The 25,163-nt window shown below is 43.2% G+C and overlaps 1 protein-coding gene across 3 annotated transcripts in view; it reads right to left on the bottom strand.

Moving 5' to 3' along the window:
* The window catches only part of glra1 (glycine receptor, alpha 1), a 130,575-nt gene that overhangs the window by 11,492 nt on the left and 93,920 nt on the right, over positions 1-25,163 (bottom strand). For all 3 annotated transcript variants that reach the window (XM_039621781.1, XM_039621786.1, XM_039621788.1), the window contains 2 exons: positions 19,312-19,526; positions 13,103-13,249 (listed from right to left, as the gene is read on the bottom strand). In XM_039621781.1, coding sequence (XP_039477715.1) covers positions 13,103-13,249; positions 19,312-19,526 — 362 coding nt within the window. The remainder of the gene's footprint in view (positions 1-13,102; positions 13,250-19,311; positions 19,527-25,163) is intronic.

The raw sequence follows: 25,163 nt of genomic DNA, 5'->3' as shown, positions 1-25,163 counted from the left end.
CTAAACGGCTAACCTTAACATTTATGATAACTGTTAAATAATTTGGTGCTGTTATTTCATGAAATTCCTCATAAAGACCAGGCTGTCTGTCTGTCACTAGCAGCTGATCCGTTTAGCTGCTAGTGGGGGGAGGGTTAGGGAACAGGCTTGCTGTCTACAACCTGCCAACATGGATGAATCCTGGATTTGGGCACAGAAAATATCTCCATGAAAAACACTTGTAAAGAACTGCAACCAAATATATCAAAGATTGTGATTCTGACCCAGGAGGAGGAGTCACAGTGTCAAAAGTAGGGAAAAACCAGTCCTTCATATGCTCGTTATGGTGACATGAGCCTTGAAGTTTACCCAGAATGCCCTTACTGAAATTTCCTGCAGCGAATGATCAGACAGATTGCTGGTTTCTGCTCCTCTACATTACATGAAACGGCTGCAGTTCTTCAGACTGACAGATCTGTCACACTGATGCTCTAATGAGGCAAATTAAAAAGTCCAAATTTGAACCCCTAGCTGGTTGTTAAGTGATGACATATGAACAGTGTTGGGGAGTAACGGAATACATGTACCGCCGTTAGGTATTTAAAATACAAAATATGAGTAACTGTATTCCGTTACAGTTACCGTTTAAAAAGGTGGTATTTAGAATACAGTTACTTTGTTGAAATAAATGGATTGCACGACGATATTTTCCTGTATCATATTGTCACGGGTCAGGACTGTTTGGGTTTTATTTGACAGCTATGTTCTGTTGTTCCAGGCGGCAGCGTTACGGTTGCCATGGTTACAGGGTGACACACGCTCTCTCTGCGACTGTGGTCGTGTCCAAATTCATGGGCTGCATCCTCCTGAGGACCCGGCCTTCGCGGTCTACGTGGGCGGGGTCCTCAGAAGGTTGGGTAGGCCGGAAATAAACGGCTGTGAAATTGGACGGTCTAGCCTTCAGATTTGCGTCACCGCTGTCTCGGTGGAGTTTAATAAACTCGGCCGTCTGCTCCTTGCTATCTAAAATATAACAGGACACTGGCGTAAATTCTCGACCATCTCACACTTCTGTTTAATCAGTTTTCTGTTTGACGTTTATTCAGCTGTGTGAAAACCAAGAAGGAACCCACCCGGGGGATTAATAAAGTTTTATTTTATCTAATCTAGTCTAATAACTTTAATCTCAGCCAAACCGATTTACTCACGAACAAATAAAACACTGAAAAAAGCCAAACAATTACATTTTTATGTTGTCTAAGTGACTTATATATTACGTTTAACCTGACTAGCGAAAGTCCGCGGTGATCTGAAAATGATGTGCCGGGAGTTGTGCCGTTCTCGGCGGCTTCAGTGACCCTTGAGCTCTCGGCTAGCTATCGAGCGGGTGGGTAACAGACGTCTCCGAAAACGTTGAAGCACCTTTGCAAATATGTGATATCTTGATAAACCGAGCAGATATTTGAAGTTTACACAGCTACATTCTCGCCTGAAAATATGTTAAAAGTTTATTTTGTGACCCAGAAAGATTAATAAAAGTAATTTTAAAACTTAGTAGCGGCCGCCATTGCCGGAAACTGGAGTTTGGCTGGGCCGCGCTATAAATTCTGGGATATGGTGGGCCACGAAGGACACACCCAACCCATCCTTCAAATTCGGGGAAAAGGAGGACGCATTTGTCGGCTGCATTCGGAGGAGTCTACGAATTTGGACAGCCTTCGGCGCGTCGCTGTGACGTAATCGGTCTACAAATGCGTCCTCAGGAGGATGCAGCCCATGAATTTGGACACGACCTGTGTGTTTCCTGGGTGGGAAAACGCCTTTTTGTTGTTGTTGTTGTCCTAAGCTAATAGGCAAAATGCTACAGGCATAGCCCTAAAGAATGTAGCCTCACGGGCAGTGTAGTCTGTGCTGCAGGGAGAATGGACTGCCATACCAGTTATGTGTCTGTGAGCGCGAGGAGGGAGAAAAAGGGAGTGGAAAAGTACGAGTTGTCATCGAGCAGAAACGGGAGCTGGAAGCATGTAAATATAATAATAACCACTGCAACCAAGAAGAGTGCCTGACGAGCCCATTTGTAAGTAAGCTATTAAGACTCAACTGTACACTGTGTTCATGTTTTCCTCCGAAACAATAAGTTCCGTTGGAGAAGCCTTTCAATGCCTCTCTCGGTCTCTCGCTAGCAAACTTGACCCAGACAACAAAGTAAAGCTAGTTTTAGGCTACGAGCCTGACACGGAACCCGACGTATTAGCCAGAGGTCCTTTTACTACGGTTCGGAACCGCGGACCTTCAGTAATAGTAATAAATCACATTCATGTAGTTGTAAACAGCATGATAATATATTAAGTAATCCAAAGTATTCAGAATACGTTACTCTCATTGAGTAACGTAATGGAATACGTTACAAAATACATTTTGGGGCATGTATTCTGTAATCTGTAGTGGAATACATTTTAAAAGTAACCTTCCCAACACTGCCTATGAACCCTGCTTCCGGGTCTAAACTACATTTATTAAGGATTATTACAATGTAACAACAGCCCAGCCCATGGAGCAGTATATTAATGACTAACCTCGTATTGTGGATGGATTATCTCAATTGTTCTCCTGACTGAAGTTTGGTCCGTTTACAGCATCCTGCCATGCAATTGCATTTGTCCCTAACAATCAGGAACTCTCATGTTAACTTTTATCAAGTGGAAAAAAGTTAGCATTCATCCTCCAGCTTCACTGTGTTTATATAATGCTAACTATAGCTGTGTAGCTAGCCACCACGTAGCACATCATTATATACCAGCTAGCCCAACATCAGTAACCCTGCAAATGTCACTGCTGTTTAGTTTTCTGTCTTCATTTACATCTCAAGTGGTAGCAGAGCTGTACATTTTAATTTTTTCAGAAGGCTGTACGAAGAAAGTTTATGGATGTTCCTGATGATGTTTTGTAAAACTTTGGCAGTGATGATATTTATTCTGCATCCCTGCTGTTTGTTCCCATTGGAGTGCCCTGTGTGACCTGGAATGATGAACCACACGATCTGCTGCTCTCTTCCTGTATCTCCTCTCTTTGCACTTTAACCAAACATAAATATCTTTCGGGGAAGCCACGTCACCTTTTCACTCAATCTGAGGTTTGCAATTTGGTGTCAGTTAGTGTTCATGCTGGCATTAATTTAGCTTTTAATGCAGGTGAGGACAGTTTCTGAAGCTGAAGGTTGACCGTCGACAGACAAGGTAAAAATGTCTTCTGTGTTATTTTGAGCTTGAGACATCGTGATGGTCCATGAGCTCACATATTTATTGTCATCTACATATGAGGTTCTTATCTGTGTGATTGGCTGATATCCATTTTATTACATGTTTAATCAGGATTACATGTCCTTGTTCTGGTTTCATTCCTTTTACAGGCTGGGTTTTTTGGTAGAAACCAGCTCAGGAGGAACTCACAGTAGATGGTACAGTGTACGGGATGGCCTCTTGGCCAAGAGGTCATCCTTTTATTCTTGAGAAAACATGGAGAGCCTCATGCAAATTCATGTCTGACTAATCCCGAGGCTTTCAGCACTACAATAAGGGCGAGAGGTCGGCACATTTCCTTGTCCAGCAGATAAATATGGATATTTAAATAAAAATTTGCATGGTGTTGTAGTGTGATCAGTACAAATCTGTACTTGTACTGAGCAGCTTGATGAAAAAAGGGACTATAAGCACTTTCTTAGTCAATCACTACTTTGCTTGATTTTCCTGATCGGGGAAGAGTGCCGAACACCACTCAACAGCCGGCCCGTCAATCCAGAGGTTCAGCCGCCACGTATGGCTCATCGCTCTCACCGTGCTTCTTTGGGCCTCCTAATCCCTGAGCCCTCTTATCTGCCTTTGTTTTCAGAGCTGGCGAACAGCCTGTGAGACCACGGCATTTAGAGAGACCAGCATGTTGACACCCCCCCCCAAACACCTAATCATGGCTAACGAGCCGATTATAGCCGATCAATCAGGATGTCAGTTTCCATAATAAGGCGCTGTCATTATAAAACAGTGGGACGGAGGCTGCAGCGGGGAGGTCATGTGCCCCAGGCCTCTTCTCCAAATGTTCATCTCTCTTCCCAGAAGGCCGAACGAGCTGCAGGGGAGGAAGCGTCATCTAATTGCTCTCCTTCTTTTCTCGTGTTTTTAAGGTGAGCGAGACGCAGAAGAGGACCGTCGTGTGCTTTACCGAATTTCCCGGAGGAACCCACCCGAGGGATTAATAAAGTTTTATCTAATCTAATCTAGTCGCTCGCTGCTTCGATGTGCTTTGAGTGTTTGTGTTACTTTGACTGTGGATGTAACGCAGGGCAGTCACTTTTAATGTATCTGACGCGAGCCACTCTACTCCACAGTGGCTAATTCACAAATAATTTTTTAACGAAGGCCTCTCTTCGTCTTAATACTAATTAGAATTTGGTGCTGTGAACTTGTAAGGGAAGGCACTGCAGACAGTCCTGATTGAAGCGGAGGCAGAGGCAGTAATGTTTGACTTCCCTTTGATTTCTAAAGAGGCTCTCGTTTTCAGTCTGGAGAGCTTGTCTGTGTTAAACAAGCGAGCTGCTGCCAGGCGGGCCTATCCTTCAAGGATGAGTGGCGCTATTGATCTGATCCCTGTGCAGTAGCTGTGCTCGCCCAGCAGGGGGGGATGTTTCTCTGCGTGGACGTTGGCAGCGGTGTTTGCTCTCACAGGGCTGCGGTATCTGTCTATTTGATGCCCTCTCGCTCTGTCTTTCTAATTAGACGTCCTTCTGAAGCAGGTATCCTGAGTCCAATTGCTTCTGCTCTTTCTCTGTCTCGTTGTCCCTGAACTATCAGTGTCACTAACAAATCAATAAAACATCAGAGTAGAAACCACAGAAATCAGCACAACTGGGACTCCTCCAACTGCTGCTGCTGCGGCTACCTGTGCCGCAAACACAGCTCCGTCCCATGCTGAAATACGATCCGGGGCGGGGAGCAGAGCGACAGCAGGCTGCAGCTTTCACTTGGATTTGCATACCTGCTGATTTCAGCCAAAGATTTCCAGTCCCCAGAAAATCTCAAGTATTGCTTCAAGAAATCAAGGCCCAAGCTGGCTGTCCTTTCACTCTCACTTTTGTATATGTGCACTTGATGCTTCAAAGCACTTTTACAGCATGCATCTCAATAGTTGCATAAAAGCCACAAAGTCCTCGAGGACATTGTTCACTCCGACTGCAGCGGTTTCCAACTGTACTCAGCTGCAGCTCATAGCGCTTCATCTCTGCTGCAGCCAGAATGGCAGGAAACAAACCGCTCTGGGGAATAATTACTCTAATCCATTACAATGTATCGTCCTACGACAATTACCACACTCAGAGGAAGGCATGTGCTCACCATTGTAATTACCTTAAAACACAGCTAATGTATATTAGGGCTAAAGTCAGCACAGATGGTTCTTCTCTTTCAGGAAGGAATCACTCCACTAGATGACAGGAACCCCTCAAGAAGTGTATTTAACTAGTACCACAGATCCTCACATGTCCCAGTACGAAGATTTATATGTGCGAGCAACATCTGAATCCTGCTTCTTCTCGCTCTGGACTGGCCCGAGTGTCACGGCACTGACTGAGCACACGTACGAGTGCACTGGTGTCACATATGTGCCTCTGTGTATGTGCCAGCTGGCCCTCCGCTGATTGTGAAGTTGTTACCGTGACCTTATAAGCTGCTGCTGTCAGTGCCTGGAAGTGATGCACTAATTTTCATGCTAATGCAGCAAGATGCTCTGAACATCTGCACGAATAAGCTCAGAGAAAACTAGTTCTAGACTAGCGATCACATGACAGTGAGGGCACCTGTTTGGCAGTCACACCTCAAAATTTAATCAAACTAAGAAGCCAAAACCTCTAATGACCCGAAGGGGCAGCAGTGAGTCAGCCCTCATAGACTCCCGTGTTAAAACCTTCCAGCAGAAATAAACGTGTTTACAGCCTGATACACAAACTGGTTTGGTCCCTGTAGATAATTCCAACCAGTTTGTGGTAACTGTGAAGGAAACACGGGTTAAACCGTTGCTTGTAATGTCTTTAGAAGGATTTTTAAACCAATCAATTTACATTTTATTTTGCTTAGTGATCTTGCCTATAACTCTTGTTTTCGTTAGTGAAATTCTAGTTTTTCATTTGTATATTAATTAGCACTAACAGAGTCTTTTCCAGCAGCTCTGGATTATCATGGAAATTAATCTCTGTCCAAAATAAAAGTATATTATACCTCTGTTATATTATACCAATATTATATTATACCTTTGTTTAACAAGATCATCTCATTCATACAACTTTCTTTGAAGCATAAATGTGATCACAAACTGCACCACAACTCAACAACAGTAATACTAAGAGCCTGTGTTTGGCGTGAGGAAGTTGATTATCTTACCAGTTTTCTGTTCTCCTGTAACTGGTTGCAAATGCCTTCCCTGGAACATGTCACACTTTCAGAATTTTTAAGTGGGATAACACTTAGTTGGAGGCAACCTGTCTCCAAGCAATCTCAGTCCGACACAGAGAGACGAGGCCCCAGCTGATTAGTGGAACTCGTATTCTAGTTTTTTCAGGTTAGTTGGATGGCCGTTCTGCAGTAAGGACTCTCTTGTCACTATTGTGGAGGAACTTGTTTCTCTCTGTTAGGTTCTGAATGTAGTTCGTTTCTATGTAACAGAAATTCAACAGATTTGTGATTTTTGTTAATTTATCACAGTTAATCGCTGATTTATGATAGATAAACTGATAGCAGGCTGACTCCAGCTTATTAAAGTCGCCATATTGGATGGCCAAATTTACTCTGATTGAGGTGGTTACAGCCCCTATTGCAGACCTGGTTGCTATCCTCAAAGTGACCAGGTAAGTTCATCACACACAGTCACAATCATTTAGGCTGTGCTGCAGACTCCAACCTCCAAACTAAGCCTTAGCATAACAGGCTTATCTGTCTAATGCAGGTAGGAAGCATTAGCTAATTACTTAACACTTCACCCTTTAATCCAGCTGTAGTCACTTTCTGAGAAGTCGACAGCCTGAGGTGTATATGATCATCGGTGATGACCTGAAGCTATCGTTCATTTCAATTCATTCATTCAGTTTTATTTATATCCACATCACAGTTGCCTCAAGGTGCTTCATACTGTAAGGTAAAGACTACAATAATACAAAAGACCCTATCATCGAATCACATCACAATATCTGGGACAGCAAATGCAGTAAATATAGGAGGACAGGATTTAACTGTGCTAATGACTGGGCTTCTAAAACACCAGGTTATAATCATGGTTAGATTGTGGTTATTTTTACATCTCAGCTGGAATTTAGATTTGACCGAGCAGTCCTGTGTTAGTGAGGTTTATGCGTGCCCGAGCGCAGCGGTGACAGTTTCCTCTGCAGCGAGCTTAAACCTGACTGATAGCCCTCTCGCAGCCGTAATGGAGGGCTGTGGATCACATTAGACTCACATTAGAAGCACTGGCCAGAGAGGTTAATTAAGAACGAGTGACGCCCAAGGACTGCATGCCTCTCACTCGCTGTGTGCCGACGGGGTTTCGCTGTCATCAGATTTCCTTCACAGCGGTCGGGATTAATGGTGATGATCTTATTGAGGGTGCTCATACATTTATTAAGGGATCATTTTATTCCATTTTTATTGTTCCTGAAATAAAGTAAAAAGACCCAAGGAGCTGAATTTTAAGTTGTTTTATACTTTTGAAGAATTCCTCCATTTCCACCAAATTATGCAGACCTCTCGGCAAAATCCTGCTTTAAATGCAAATACCTCGAATTGATCTCTGTTTTCTTTGCGTCCTTAGAAGTCCTTGTAGTCTCTTGCTGTTAAGGTGTTGTGATGAGACGAGTTGTGCACAAGTGGTGGAGAGTAAGTAGATTTACATAAGTGCACTCCTGAAATACTTGACTTAGGTAAGCACCTTTTATTTCAGGCAGGGTTCTTATGTAGGGTTCAGGCCGTCGAGTTCAGGCTGCTGGGTTCAGGACGTTTGGTTATGGCTGTAGGGTTCAGGTTGTCGGATTCAGGCTGTCTGTCAGGGTTCAGGCCGTAGAGTTCAGGCTGTTGGGTTCAGGCTGCCCACTTCAGGCCGTTGGGTTATGGTTGTGGGGTTCAGGTCGCTGGGTTACAGCTGTCAGGTTCAGGTCGCTGGGTTTGGGCCATCGGGTTCAGGCCAATGGGTTACGGCTGTGGGGTTCGGGCTGTCGGGCTCAGGCTGCCGAGTTCAGGCTGTTGGGCTGGCTCGGTCCAACTCCACACAACAAGAGGCCAATAAGACGAGATCAGGATCTGGCAGGAGCTGACCTTCCAGGATGGAGTTTAAAACAATATAGATGGTGGACATCCAGAAAATAGGGTTACTGTACCCGCAAAATGAGTCGACTGATCCCGGGCTTGTTTTCTGTAAAGCTTCTGTCCACTACAAAGGAGAACATCACAGCCTGATACCTGCAGGCTGACAGCAGGAGGTGTATCACTCCTGTTTTCTACCTGGAGACAGCAGTCACTTCATTGTTCTGACACACAACACCAAACTATCCACAACACTACACACTAACTACACAAGACAACACATTAATTACACACTCCAAACATGCTAAACGTCACAAATCTCTCACATCTCAAAACTCGCTCTCTCTGCTGTCTTTCTCTCTCTCTCTCTCTCTCTCTCTCTCTCACCGTCGCTCCTAAAACTTCTCCCTCTTCCTAAACAACCAAATGTCATGTTGCCATATCATTTTTGATTGGTCGACATGGTGCATTTTTCCACCAACACGAAAGGGCTGTTTTTTTGTTTTTGTTTTTGTTTTTTTTTGGTCATAAGCAGAGAGTGCTCGCTAGCGCTGCCGTTAGACAGTAAACGTGACGAAACTATTCAGGAAAAAACGCCGCGTATATATTGTTTATCATGAGTCTGGTTTTACGTGGCCTATCAACACAATTTAAAAACTGGTATATATCACCTTGTTGGTTTGTCATCTTGAAGTGGTCATGTGATTGGCTTACCACGACTACTTTATTCTTCCTCAGTCAAACAGCAGCACTCATGCGATTGTTTTGCCCCCTAGCTGCAGGTGTTGTGCCAAAAAGTGATCATCTGCTAGAAAGTGATTGCCGCCCACGGGAGCGCGCGCAGCTGCTTAAAGCTGTAGCGCCCAGATTACTTACATAGACAGCTACTTCCGTGCAACTGATATAAGATGCGGTAAGCTGAAGACAGCTTCAACCGTCTGTTTGTTGAAAAGTAGTAACGCGACAGCACCGCATTTTCTTGTTAGTAATGGTAACGGCGTTGTAACGATAGAAATAGTAATTCGTTAGATTACTCGTTACTGAAAAACGTAACGCCGTTAGTTACGCCGTTACTTGTAATGCCGTTATTCCCATCATTGAATATTAGTGACACCAAAATAGTTAAAAATAACAGCCTAGATCAGTTTTAATATAGAAATTGTTGTAATTTTGATATTTTCCAGTCTCTATTCCCACCTGAATCATTCTTCCATTTTGTTGGTGATGAATGTAATAAACACTGTTTTATATAAAAAAGTACAAAATTCTGCGCTCGTTGCAGAGACGTCAACCGTTAAATGACATTAGAGGATTTTTGGTGACTGAAGGGTCACCTCAGACAACCTCAACAAAAACCCGACTACACAACATGACACAAAAACTGAAAAACAAATGATGTTATATAAGAACACCAGAACATGAATTCACCTATTTTGTAATATAAGCTTAAAATAGATATTAAGGATTCCGAACGGCCAGATGTAAAGGCAGGAAGACCGACAGACGGGCCGCTGTGTATGAGGCTCAAATTGCATAACGGGCCGATGGCCTACATTCACCCCGCTTCCATCGCAGGGCCACACAGAGAGTGTGCGATAAAAAAAAACGTATGCAAAAGGTTTGGTGTTGCACATGTGGGTCAGTCCTGAGCCTGCGGTCCTCTTTCACTCTCTCTCTGTGGGCCGAGAGAGGAGTGAGCGTCTGATTCCCTGGAAAGTGCAGCGGCAGCCGGACTGCTAATCTACCTCTTCACCTCCCATTGCTGCTCAGGGGGATTGGGGATTACCACAATGGGATTTAAGATTTATAAATTTTATTTTGGATTATTTTTCTATATTATTTCCCACAGACCGGCCTCCCGTCCCTCTCTCTCTCCCTCACTGTGCCTTTGTGGACTGAGATTTCTGTGGAGGGAGGATTCAATCACACTCTGTTAGCGGGGTTCATTTGGGAATACTGCTGTTTGCTTGTGGCTCAGGCATTTTTATATACATATACAGAGAGAACATTTTTTTCCACAGCTTCTTGAGCTTTTGTTTACACGTCATCCTGATCATTATCAGATTGGACTTGTGTCTCTCATCATCTTGAGACGTTGATAAGACGCCTCGTCCCCACTGGATTAAAGCTGAAGTTTCCTCCTGAGTTTGAAAAACCACACTAAACTCCCCTGAGCCTGGTTCTGCCGGAGGTTTCTTCCTGTTAAAAGGGAGTTTTTCCTTCCCACTGTCACTAAAGTGCTTGCTCATAGGGGGTCATATGATTGTTGGGTTTTTCTCTGTATACATTATTGTAGGGTCTACCTTACAATATAAATCGCCTTGAGGCAACTGTTGTTGTGATTTGGCACTATATAAATAAAACTGAATTGAAATGAATCGAACTGAATCCCCTCACCTCCAACCCTTCGCAGCAGATGGCCACCCCTCCATGAGCCTGGTTCTGCCCAAGGTATCTTCCTGTTAAAAGGGAGTTTTTCTTTCCCTCTGTTGCTGAGCACTTGCTCATAGGGGGTCGTCTGATTGTTGGGTTTTGTCTGTATTATTGTAGGACCTTTATTCTACAGAATAAGGCGACTGAGGTAACCATTGTTGTGATTTGGTGGTATTTGAATAAAACTGAACTGACCCACAAAAATATGCAGAAGGGCTCTTTAGTATTAATAATAATGATCACTAATAACATGAACTCAAAACTTTTTTTAATGTAAGCTTCTTAAACCCGCCTTTTTCTGCATGTCCAGCCTAAATCTTGATTACATTCATTCTGAAACTAACTGACAGTCTAATCTTGATCTTATGTCTACAATGCAATGGCCTCACTGGGCAGGACCTCTGTCACCCCGCGAGGACACAAGGTCCTCATAAATACATGACCGCGCGCTCACACGCTAAAGCATGTCAGACTCAATCAGGCGACTCCAGGAGTAGCGAGCACAAACACATGCCCTACAACAGCAAAATGCACGACAGCCCCCACGGATGCATTCATGCATGCTCACCAGCTATAACGATACAATCTCTCTCTCGCACACAAACACACACACTGAACGCTGTATGGATTGTTTACTGCAGGCACGATGTTGCATTTCTTGTGGGCGTTTGCGTTTCCCTGCCCTTCACTCACACAAACCACCAGTTTCACTGTCAAGCAGCACTTCAGCTCCCCGCAGGCCTGACAGCTTTACTTTTTATTCAATACAGCAGCCGGATGCTGATAAATCCAACTGGACATATAGAATTGATTGATTAAATGCTGCAAAGATAAACGCTAACCTAAGAAAGTAGAAGAAAGAAGGCAAAGAAGAAAAAAAAAGGCTCTGATACGTCTGAACTGTCCTCCGGGGGAAATTTGACTTTGTGTGTTGTCATTTTAACCAAATATCCAAAAACAATGTTGAGGAATTAAATAAAGCAACACATTTTCAGGTCTCCACTTTATCTTCGTTTCATCAGAAGATATCTTTTTAGGCAGTTTGACAGTTAATGAAAAAATGGAGGCTGTTTTGGGAGTTATTTGTTTTTGACTTCACAGTGATGTCAGAATGAAGAAAGACTAAGGATGCTGATGTGATTATTCAATTTTTTGTGATAAAAATATCTAATCAGTGTTGTATGTTTTTCACAGGCTCTCCCAAATTTTAGCCAGCTCCTGGGGCAGATTTTATACATGTCACTTCCTACAATAGCTCAACATTTTATTTTTTAACAACACCAGGGAGCTGTGAATGGATGGATTAATACTCAGATGTAAAAATAAACACTAGTTTGTTTATTCTACATGGCTTACTATTTTAATAAATAAAAAAAAAAGATACAGAAAAGCCTCATGTCTGTAATGTTTGTTAGCATACTTGTTTCAAAGGTTTGGCTTCCTTCAGATTAACTAATGGAACATCTGTATATGAACATCTGTAGGCAGAGGATGTTGTTTTCTAGCTGATTATTGACCACACGTGTTTAATCTGAGCAGAAATCAATGAAACACGCTGGGGTGATTTTTCCAACACTACCTGGATTAAAAACACGTGATGTCACAGACACACAAAAAACCCTGCAGCACACTCTGCACTGTTTGTTCCGACTGCTGCATTTCCACAAACAAAAGTTTGAGAGCTGAGCAGAGTTTCTTTTTTAATGTGTGCTTTCTTCTCTTTTACATCGTGGATCCATTATGAGCCTCGTCTGTGTTTGCTCCGCGGCTCAGCCTTTAATCATTCCCATCAAACATTGATGCTTTGTGTTTCTGCCCGGTGATGACGAGCGTTGCCTGCGAAAAAGCTAATATCAAACACGGCGTGAATTTTTCAGAAGGCCTGAGGATGGAGGAGAGCTGAGATTTTGGTGTTCTCTCTCTCACACACACACACACACACACACACACACACACACTGTTTTCTTGTGTTGAAAGTGAGTTTCCATTTTTACTTGTAAAAACTGCACATTTGTAGATCTAAACTATTAGTTTCTCTCGTGCTTCGGTTCGTGCTGGGACTGGTGAAATGACTGACCATCAAAAAGACAACTGGTTTCATATTTCCTCTCCAAAGATACCTTTCTGTTAATCCAATGCACTTAAATCAGGTGAAGAACAAAAAGCAGAACCCCAAAATGATTCCTCTTCATTTTATGGTTATTCAGAGACACCTCTGTGATATGAACAAATTCTAATTCTTGAATATAACTCATCAGAGTTCTGCATGAAGGACAGACTCAGTGCGGAGATGTAAAAATGCACGGAAACATGAATTTAAAGGTGAGGTCGTGCCATGGATGCTCAAGGCGGCTCACCTTCATGTGTCGTCGCCTCCGTCTGAAGCGCAGCAGCTCCTTGTGCTGGCGGGCGATGAAGTTGACGGCGGCATACTCGAGCAGGGCCGAGAACACGAACAGCAGACAAACGGCCATCCAGATATCGATGGCTTTTACGTACGACACCTGTTAGTGGAGACGGGAAGGAAGAGGGCGTCAGAGGGTCTCTGTGCATTGTGTCTGACTTGCTGATAAAAAAAGAAACCCTAATAAGATCTAACGAGCATCTAAAGATCATTTCACCCTGTTTGGTTTGAGGCTGGAGGCAGTCGATTAGAGAAAGTTTGGAAAGTTGGCTTCATTTTCAGTTCATGACTTTAAACTCCAAATGTTTTCTCAAATGAGCAATTTACACCAAATGATGCTCCTGCGTCATGAAAACAAGTGTTCATAAAGGAACATTTATTGCTGTAACTGATGCAGATAAGTACAATACAATGAGTGCATAAATCACATTATATATGTGGGAACAAATACATTATTTTTTATTTTCATCTCTGTGGTTTTAGATCTCAGGAGACGCTCCCTCTCATTTGAAATTTGGTATTTTCTGCTCATTTTTCCACTTTATTTTATAATGTTTCATTTCCCCTCCAAAATGTGCATTAAAGTCTGAAAAGTAAAAAGTGAACCTGTGTGTCCTCTGCTTATATCAAAGTCAGAAAATGAGCCTACTGCTAACCTGATCTCAGTAAACACTCGCCGAACATACGCTCTTCTTATAGAGCTTCCTCTGGTCACTCTAAAGGGTCAAACAAACGACCTAAAAATCCAAATAATCTGTTTCCCCTACGAAATGTGCAGATTTTGGCTAAGTGCTTTTTAACAGACGAACAAGATTTCGAAACATACTGGTTTCCTTCAGAAAGCATAAATGATTCCAGTTTGCACACAATAACAGAATGATTTAAGAAAAAACAACAGTGAGCAGGGTGAATATTATTACTCCTGAAAAACGGACCTTTTCATTGAGCCACAGCACACAGCACTGCTGTGCAATGATGTGCTTTAACTCTGTAACACTCAAAGCTGTAAAATCCAGTTCAAACTGATGGTTATCTTCCAGTTTACACTCGGTATAAAAACTTGAGCAGGGTTTGAGCCGTAACTGAGCATCACCAGTCCAGACCTGAGAAACAGAATCAGTGATGCTCACAGTAAGCGGCTAAACTGGGTCTGAGTCATCACTTTGTCTTCCAACGCGACAACGACCCAAAACATATGTCGCTCCTGGTGAAGAACGACCTCCAGAAGACCAAAGTGAGCGTTACTGACCGGCCTGCACAAAGCCCTGATTGTTATCCAGCCAAAAGGACTGTTAGCATCAGGGGTAATCATTACCCTGGTAGTTTTTGTTTTTAGTGAAATAATTTGGTTTCTGTGTGCAAAAGTAAAATAAGTTAAGCATCCAAATACATTAAAATACTTTAATTTCATAGTGGTCTGATAATCTGTACTCATTTCTACATTTGTCTGCAATATCTGAGTGCACAGGAATGAGTGATGCTCTGTATCTTTATCGCAGTAAAGGCATACATGTAAAGGTATTCCCACTGTCTTGAGCTTACACTACGAGGTTAAGGTGCTCTCTCTACATTATTAGATTTACCTGACTGCATGCACAGCCAGGTGCAAGTAAAACACAACACAGGACCCAACTAGCTCACAGAACCAGTGAAATTACAGCAAGACGGCCAGGGTGAGGACTGTCCAGATAATACGGGCTAAATGAAGTCTGGTTGGATCATTGTATGATTGCTATCTGCCCGCCAAGTACCTTTATTCGAGTGCATTCGCCCGGCCTGTCATTACAACTTTTCATCTTCAAACGCAATTACAGCGTGCAGCCTGAGAGGGAGAACCTGCTCTGTCTCGCAGAGAGGAAGCCCACAATCAGCCGTTTAAAATCCAATTAAACTATGACTTTGGATCACTTTACACAAACACAGAGTGCTTATCATCGCCGCTCGTTTGTGCCGTTCATGAAAACGTTTATCTTCGAACGCCTGAGCGACTCCCTCCCCGAGCTGCCGAGAGGCCTCAACGCTCAGCGGGCGCGCTCAGCGGTGATGGTCATCCAGCCAGAGAGACGGGGATGACTCTCCCACAAAAATGATTTCACAGGCACTTAAAGAAGCCTTTCCTCCTTTGTGTGAAGCAGTAGAAACAATCTTCAAATCCTGCCCAGCACACATGTTACCTTTTCACACATACTCATAAAATCAGCATGGACGATTTTAGAGGTCAGCTTCGGGTCCTGTGCTGCTTTATTTTGGACTGTATGGTTATATTCATAAACTTAGGCAGATCCAGAAGTAAAAGAAGCTTTTGAATGACCCCTTCTCTAAAATAGTGCCTTCTCTGGTGCTGATTCTGGGAAGGCAGAGCATTAAGCGAGGTAAATGAAGCAGATGGAGAGAGAGATGCTGCACCACACTGTTGGACAACACTTTATTTCCTGATGCTGTTTTTGTTTTACTGCCAACATGAAGCGTTATGAGTGACCACAGTTTTCCTTATGCTGCTGGTACAGATTTCTTAAATTAGCTCTCACAGACTCTGCTTAGCTATGAAATCTGGCAGGACTGAAGAACACTAAACTCACGCTCTACATCCTGAGAGTGACTCGTGTGTTTTTACTGAGTCCACAGGCGACTGTTAGCTCGGTGCTGCAGTATGATCTGTGTGAGGCTGAATGCTCCTGACAGACAAACTGAGCAGTGGTGACCTGCTGAGCAGCTTAGGCTGTGTTACTGTACGCATGCTTCACAGGGCAACGATCAAAAAAGAAGAAGGAGAAGAAGTGGAGGGCCATGAGCTGAAAGTGCTGACCAACTGAGCAAGAGAGGGAGGATTTTCCCTTATTTTCTGCCACAATGATGTTGCACTGAATGATTCCACAGGTTCAAATAATGAGATAAAAATGTGTGTAAGAATAATCCACAGGAGCCTAAAGCTCAGGCTTCAGAAATGGTCGTCTTGGCCCAGATAGCACCCTCCATCGCTGTGACGTCAACGTGGCAGAGGAACGTGGTCAGCACAGCACAGCAACGTACTGCTGACGTAGCCCGTGTGGGTGGAGGCGGTCCCTACACAGCGGAGACATGTGTTTGCATATTGGAAAAAGGACGTCTACATCGCCTAGCTTCTACTCGTCTCTGTGTGACCCACTCACAGAGGGATTCAGGGCATGGGGTAGCTTGGAAGTCGTTTGGGGCGCGTGAGTAGAGTAGCTGGATAGTCTAGTGTGAACACTTAGGAACAACAGATTGGAGTTTCAATCCTTTCACGCATCTATGAAATGTCCCCAGGCTAATCCCAACCTAATATAAGCGACAGATAACTAAAGCATACCGGGTCATATGTGGCCCGATCAGCAAGCTCCATATCAAGTCTTCAGGATAAGAGGACAAACTGAGAAGTGGGCTAGTGGAACACAACATGCATGGAACGGGAAAATGTGGGAATGATGGATGGATAGATCATTTTTCAGTACTGAACAGATGATGCGTTTTTCTGCGCAGACAGATAAAAAGGGTCGATGAAGCTTTGGAGACACAAAAAATCAACTGTAAGCTAATCTGACCATCTTAATCCTTCTTTTTTAATTTCACCAAAGTTGAACATAACAACAGATCTCCCTGCAGTCATCCTTCACCTGTTCAGATTTCCAGCACAGTTCTGCTGACTCAGCAGCACTCTGAGAACTCTGAGAGAGGCTTCCTCAGCATCGAGTCACGACTGGACTGAAGGTTTCTGAGGGGGCTTCAGCTGTTCATTCAGCATTACGCATATCACAACTGAGCTCCCTGTCAGAAGATCAATGCATCGATCCTTTCTTCACTGAGAGACAGAAAAGAAAGATCATCATAAATACGAAAGAAGGATGTAGTTTCCACATAGCCAGGTATCATCCCTGATGTGTCAGAGAAGGGGCTCAAAGTTTTCATAACCTGGTACCGAGGTCTCGGTCCTGGCTCCCCACAGAGGGACGCTTGTTCAGAAATTTAAACATGTCTTGCAACACGCTGGGTTATTGTTATGTATTCAGGCTGTTCCTAAACCTGATCAGAGATTTTTCAGGGACTTAAAACTAAGTGAGCAGAGAGGGAGTGAAGGTAAAGGAAATGAAAGTGAAGATGTGGAGACAGAAACGTGGAGTCGGTTTGCTGAGAAGCTTCCGCCGACCCCACCTCTCCTGCTTCCTTTGTCTTTCAAATGGAGCCGTAACGCTCATGGCCGCTGTTTGTAACCTGGCAGCAGCACCGAAGGAAGCGTCTGCGTATTTCTGTGACGTCTGTGCTTTCTCACAAAAAGGATCTGCAGCCCTGAGACGAGAGCGGCCTGATCTGAATCGGTGAAGTCAGCAACTCTCTGAAAGGCAGGTACCAAAAAGGACAAGTCCACTGCTACAGGTGAACCGCAGCCGCCCCAGGTCTGCGGCTGGAGCTTAGAGGGTACGACAACATGTGTCCCAGTAATGGTACGATAAGTAGACGTGGAGAGAGTCGTACTGTGTGTGCATTGTGCTGTACATGGACAGCATGATCAGCTGAGCAGAGATCTCGCCTCGTGTCCACTTACATCTGCTCTGATCTGACTCGCTGCAGCAGAAACATGTGAAGAGAGCCATATGTGTGTGTGTCTGCTATCAATCGCACACACTCACAGAACACTGTGTGTGTGTGTGTGTGAGAGAGAGAGAGGGAGCAGTATGCCCACCTAAGCTCAGCTGTGCTGTGTGATCATTATTGTGACAGTTGAACTGCAGAGGAATCACGGTTCACTTGTTCAATTTTTAGAGCGCATGAAGCACCTAATGTCAACAAACAGAGTGTGTATGTGTATGTGTGTGTGTGTGTGTGTTGGGGATTACAGCTTTCCTGGACGTAATTATACAATCCTACTAGCTCACGCAGACCCTGACCATTTTTTCACTTTAATCTGAAAATCCCTGACAGTAAAAGATTCCTCTCGCTTTCTAAAACGTATTCTCTCCATTTTTGTCTCCTTGAACCTTCTTTGTTAAAGGTCTTTTTTAAAATTCTTCCTTCTTTCATCCCTCCATCTGTCTGCCTCTCGTCTTTCCTCCACTCTGTCTCTGTCAGGGAAAAGGACATTTTTATTTCACTCCCATTGATTCATCTTTTCCCTTCATTCCATCTTTTCTTCATTTAATCCCCCTGTCTACATCGTCTTTGTCACTGCCTCTGTCATTTATGTCCCTTAATTATCAGAAAAAGCTGTAGGCCTTCCTTCCAACAGGGATGGAAAGACATCAGTCATTAAACTGCATGTCATGCATACAAATTCTTCCTGCTTTTGCTTCATATTTTACTTTGTTTTGGTGTTTTTGGGGTGTCACGGATGAAAAACAATATCTATAAAGGTAAAAGTCAACAGATGTGAAAATAAGCTTCCTGATAAACTATCAGCTCAAACCTGAAAGTTCATCACAGGAATAAGATGATTTTGTTTCTGTCTTTATACAGAGCAAAGTACTGAAGAAGAAGCAGTAGAAGATTAGCTTATTACAAACACTGGACTGGAACATAAAAGGCATAAAATAGCTAATTCTGTAATTATCCTGTGGCTTTCTTGTATCTCATCATTGGAAAGCCATCATATGAATAAAAGTCTGGATATAGGAGTTTTACATTTTTAAATTTTTTTTATTTTTCTGTATTTTTGCAGTTTTTAGGCAAAAAAAATAAAATAATTAATGACACAGAGATCTCAAAAAAATCACACAACCCTGTGAAATGTTACAGGGTTAAGAAATATGAACCTTTAAAGTGGCTCCGTTCTGCTGTTTCTTATTTCCTGTCAGCTGTTCCAGTTTCCAATAATGAGGCAAAACCTCGAGCATTACAGTTTCTTTCTACTCATGGCTTTGTATGATGTCCTTATATGACATTATTATATTCTCAGGCACCTGGCTATGAGTGTAAAAGCCGCACCCTCCTGCTGTTAATACCTTCCATTTGGGAGGGGGAGCCAATCAGATGGAAAGTCATTTTAAGGGGGAGGAGCTAAAACAGCTCGTTTCAAACAAGCACTGAGAAAGGATTATTTTAAACTGTGAATCATGCAAAGCTGCTCTCTAATAGTCCAGGAATAAATGAATTAGAAATAAGGTATGTTCATGAAGTCCAAGCAGACTACAATAGCGAGTGATTTGTCCTCACCTTGGGCAGAGAGGCTCTCGAACCGGAGCTCTGCGTGGTCATGGTCAGCACGGTGGTGATGCCCAGGCCCACCCGGGCAGGCGCGGCGTCCATGTTGATCCAGAAGGAAACCCAGGACAGGATGACGATGAGCAGAGAGGGGATGTACATCTGGATCAGGTAGTAACCCATCTGACGCTCCAGGTGGAAACGAGCCTCGATACAGGTGAATTTACCTGGGAGGTGGGGGGACAAAGAAGTGTCTTTGGTGAGGTCGGAGTTTGTGGGTGAAGAGATATGAGACAGCAAAGAGAGCAGACGATGTGAGAAAGGACAGCAGTTTCTTTGGGCTCGTCCTGTCAAATGAGAAGAAAGAGAATGGTGAGGGTGACAAATGTCCTGTTACTGCTGCTTTGAGTGAGCACACCAGCTCAGAGCCACACAGGAGTCCTCCAGCCTCTGTTTGCTGGTTTAAAGCTGGAAGATGATGGTTTCAGTCCATAATTTGAAATGCACAAAAATCATTACTATATATTTATTTATTATTAACACATTCTTGTCTCAGCTCATCACATACTAACACATCAAAACCCACTGTTGTTGTATCTTATAGAACTGTGTGGACCTTTAGCTCGTGTTGTTGATTTGCAGGGTGCATGCAGGAAAGATGCCAGGGCGGTCAGGGAAGTCTAATCTTAAAAGTAGAAATACTGTATGCCTCCTGAAGCCAAACTGGAAGCTGGTTCCACAGAAGAGGGGCCTGAAAACTGAAGGCTCTGCCTCCCATTCTACTTTGAAATACTCTAGGAACAACAAGTAAGCCTGCAGTATGAGAGCAAAGTGGTCTAATGGAGTGATATGGTACTATAAGGTCATTAAGATAAGATGGGGCCTGATTATTCAGTACACCCTCTCACAACACTAATCATCTTCGTTATTGTCATGAAGAGTCCTGCAACTGTGTATTCTACTTCAGTGTGTTTCAGAGGGTGGAGGTGGGTTGCAAAGTGGCTTGCAGATGGGCAGTGCATGGTGCAGTTTAAACATCTGAGCCATCAGGGATTAAGGGATTAACTTTAAGTTCTGTGTCAATAACAGAGAGGTAACCCGAAGAATCACCTGATCAACCATGAGCCCTGAGTTCAGTTTCAGAGCAAGAGACGGTGGTCACAGAAGATCGCTGCATGTAAAAGTAACAGTGCTCATTTTTGCTGTTCTTATCTTCAGCCTTTTTGAAAGCATCTGGTTTGGTTTTTAATGAGATGGCTTATGACACTTCAAAGATTTTCTCTCCACAGCTTTATATTCATGGAGCCAGTTATTTTGTGTCGGTAGGTGTTCTGTTTCACACGGAAATCTCATTTGGAGAATGATTGAACTTGCAACACATAAAGCACACAGCGCTGATTCCAGGAAAAAGAAATGATGCTGGTCAATGTTTAAACAAAAGCAAAATGTTCTTTCATCAGTTTCCCCGAGGTGGTGCGGTTCCATTATCACCGAAGAGTGTTACTGAATTCTCGATTATCTTCATTTGAAAGGGCACATTAAACACTGGCAAAGGCACATCTCCTTGAAGAACAGGTGGAAATGATGAGACGGAGGGTAAATTAAAAGAACAACAAGCACAGATTGGAGGAAGCAAGGAAACAAGAGCGAGGGGGAGAGTAAGAGAAGGACGGAAGGAGCTCTCAGACAAAAAATGGACGAGCCACAGAGACGACGCTGACGTCTTTGAGACAAAATGTCATCTTCCTTCAGTGCTCACGCTAAGCCAAAGCAGAAAATCAGAGAGACGTACGGGGGCTCGCCAAATATCAAAGGAAGCCAAACATGTGGCATATCTGAAAACAAACCCAGGAGGAGGTTTGGGATTCAGCCTGCCACTCACAGAGTGTGAAGAGGAGCGAATCATTTCCATCTTCACAGCACAGCAGCGTTTTTCATCGCTTCTAGAGGACAAAGTGCACAGTTTATTTTAGTCTAAGAAAGAGAAGATGAGGCATTGTGTTTAATACACGAATCAATCAGCAGCTAAACACAACCAGGAATAATCAGGTTTATCAAGACCAGCAGCTCAATATAAATAATCAAAATATCCCGTTTACAGTCCAAGTTAATAATAATAATAATAATAATACATTTTATTTGAGGGCGCCTTTCAGAAACCCAAGGTCACCTTACAAAAAACACAATTAATAAAAGGAACAGTAGTCATAATATACATAAAATAAGTTAAAATTACAAAACAGAGCGTGACAACAGATAAAATCAGCATTAAAGCGAATAAGCCAGTTTAAACAGATGTGTTTTGAGCTGTGTCTTAAATACGGAGAGGGAGTCAATATTTCTTAGTGCAGGGGGAAGAGAGTTCCAGAGCCGGGGAGCAGAGCGACTCAAAGCTCTGTTTCCCATAGTAATAAGGTGTGAGGACGGAACAGTAAGATGAATAGCAGATGATGATCTGAGAGGGCGGGAAACAGTGGTGATATGGAGCAGGTCACACAAATATGAAGGAGCAGTTTATGGATACACTTGTATGTAAGAAGTAAGATTTTAAAATTTATCCTGGCTTCTATGGGCAACCAGTGAAGCTGCTGTAGAACTGGGGTAATATGAGCACTTAACGGAGTACGGGTTATGATCCGAGCTGCAGAATTTTGAAGAAGTTGGAGTTTATGAAGGGACCTTTTAGGGAGACCAAATAGGAGGGAATTACAGTAATCAATACGGGATGTAATAAGACTATGGACGAGGATGGCAGCAGCATGAGGGGTAAGGAAGGGATGGAGTCGGTTAATATTACGTAAATGGAAGTAAGCAGACCGGGTTATGTAATTAATGTGAGACTGGAATGAAAGAGTATTATCAAGTATGACACCCAAACTCTTAACCTGGGGGGAGGGAAAGGTGGGAGAATTTTCAATGTAAATGGAAAAGCTGTGGGATTTGGTTAAGATAGATGGTGTACCGACAAGTAAAACTTCAGTTTTATTACTGTTAAGTTTGAGGAAGTTGGAGGAGAACCAGGATCTAATCTCAATAAGACAGTCTGAGAGGGAGGTAGGTGGGAGGGATGAATTGGGTTTAGAAGAAAGGTAGAGCTGGGTGTCATCGGCATAACAGTGGAAATTTATATTATATTTTCGGAATATATAACCAAGAGGAAGCATATAAATAATGAATAAAAGAGGCCCCAATACTGAACCCTGGGGCACACCAGCAGAAACAGGAAAGAGAGTTGAAGAATGGGATTTAGGTTGGATAAACTGAGTGCGGTCGGAGAGATAGGAGGTAAAACAGGTGAGTTCTGCCCCTGTGCAGGTGTCATGACGAAAGAAATTATCTATAAAGACAAAAACAGCATCAGGCTGTAAACATGCTTATTTCTGCTATAAAGGTTCAACATGGGAGTCTATGGAGACTGACTCACTGCTGGAGCCTCTAGTGGACAGTAGAGGAATTGCAGCTGCTGGCTTCATTTGCAGCCCTGGAGGTCACCTTTGGAGTTTAAAGTGTAAAGAAAAGATGCTCTGAAAGTATCTGGTGACCTGAGCCACGCTTTATGTCAGCTGCACTGAAGACACATCTCTTATAACGGCTAGCTCAGCATTGTGCTCATCTTTACATGAGCTTTATGTCCTGCAGCGTCCTGCTGCTTTTGGCTGTTCAGTTTTCTTTTAGAAAAGGCTAAAGCAGTCAGCTGAAACCCGTCAACTCTAAGACAGAGGAGGGAAAGCACTAATTATTTAACTGCAGGGAGTAAAGGTGCGTACTCTCAGACGGTTCCACTCCAAACGAAGATGGCTCCATTGAGACGTTTGCATTTTCTTCTCTGTACATCTGTCTAAATGCTGACTGAAGAAGGCCAGTTTGCTGGATTGTTGGTTTTGGAAAAGTACATCTGTGAATAACTCCCACAATCATGACCAACTCTGTTATTCCCCAACAGGCACAAGCACTCTGCCTTTTTTCACTCATTCAGGAGGCTCAGAGTTGAACACATCTTCATAAATCAGTGATCAAACAGTCACGTCCATCTTATCCGTCTGAGTGTTTCTCCGGCATGCTTGTTGTGTCTGTGTAGAAAAATGAATTTATTTGTCTTTGTCGACATGTAGGACTGTGAACTGGATGCTTTTGTCCTACATTGCCTCACAAAGCAGCACTTTAACTTGACTTTGTTGCCTTCTTAAGCCAGCGCACTACATGCAGCGTGCTGTTAAAAGCCCGCTGATGCGTTTCCCTTGTTGTACCTGCCAGAAGCACTGCTCATTCTTTTGAGGGGAAGCCATGGATGTTTATGCTCACAGCATGCTGCCGTGAAAAGGGAGTGCAGAGATTAGGAAGAACAGAGTCAGGACCTACTTCTCCTAATCCCTTTGCTCATGCTGTACTAGACTGCACAGCAGTATAAGTACACACTGTGCTTTAGTTTTAGGCACTTTACATTTTTAGATGCTTATCTGAATTCATTCTGTAGCATCACTGTGGTCTCGAACATAGAGCCCGACAGAAAGCAGCTTTTGCAAACACAAGAAAACGTGAAAATCCTACAGCAGATGGCGAGAACCCCCACAGAGGCCTGATCTCAAAAATCACAGAGTCAGTCTGGTTTTACATGAGACAGCCTAATCTCACAAAAGATCTGAGCCTCCCTGCCAAGCACCTTCAAAACTGTTTACCTCGAGAAACATTAAAGACAGTCATTCATCTTTTTCCGTTTACAGGATGCAGTCTGGAGTTTATTTGGAATAAATAAAAAAAGTATTCATGACATTATTTCTGACATCATCCTTACTTTCTACAAACCTGGAAACAAACACCCTTAAAAGTTGAGAAACTTTGGTCTCGGTTCCTGTTTGTGTTTTTTATCCTGGTTATACAGGGTGGGCCATTTATATGGAAACCCCGTAATAAAATGGGAGTGGTTGGTGATAGTAAAGTCCTGTTTGTGGCACATTAGTATATGCGAGGGGACAAACTCCTCAAGATGGGTGGTGACCATGGTGGCCATTTAGAAGTCAGCCATCTTGGATACAACTTTTGTTTTTTCAATAGGAAGAGGGCCATGTGACACATCAAACTTATTGGTAATGTCACAAGAAAAACAATGGTGTCCTTGGTTTCAATGTAACTTTATTCTTTCATGAGTTATTTACAAGTTTCTCTTTGTTCACAGCCATTGACATGTCGAAGAGGTTAACATGTGAGGAGCGGATCGAAATTGTGTTGATATCTGGTGAACGCAGTAACCGGGTCATTGCAGCAGATTTCAATACAAGACACCCTACGAGACCACCCATCTCCCATGCTACAGTTAGCAAACTGCTTGCTAAGTTTCGTGAAACTGGTTCAGTGTTGGATTTGCCAAAATGTGGACGCAAGAAAACTGTCACTAATGAAGAAACATCAGTGGCTGTCTTAGCTTCATTCAGCAAGAGCCCACAGCGTAGCACTCGCCGCATGTCACTGGAGAGTGGCATTAGTCGAACATCCCTTCGGTGGATATTAGCTACTCACAAATGGCACCCTTACAAACTCCAGCTACTGCAGCATCTCAACGAGGATGACCCAGATCAGCGCACAGAATTTGCAGAATGAGCAAAACAAAAATTGGAACAGGACCCTCAGTTCACGCAGAAGATTTTGTTCAGTGATGAGGCAAACTTTTATGTGAATGGTGAAGTTAACAACCAAAACCACCGCTATTGGTCTGACACTAACCCACATTGGATGGATCCCTCCAAGACTGTTGGACCAACAAAAGTGATGGTTTGATGTGGTATATGGGGTACAACGATAGTGGGTCCATTCTTCATCAATGGAAACCTCAAGGCCACTGGATATTTGAAATTGCTACATGATGATGT

The sequence above is a fragment of the Oreochromis aureus genome, linkage group 2 (assembly GCF_013358895.1).
Source record: "Oreochromis aureus strain Israel breed Guangdong linkage group 2, ZZ_aureus, whole genome shotgun sequence".
Classification (NCBI taxonomy): domain Eukaryota; kingdom Metazoa; phylum Chordata; class Actinopteri; order Cichliformes; family Cichlidae; genus Oreochromis; species Oreochromis aureus.
Note: the sequence above shows the minus strand (reverse complement) of the source record. Positions and strands in the feature narration are given on the sequence as shown.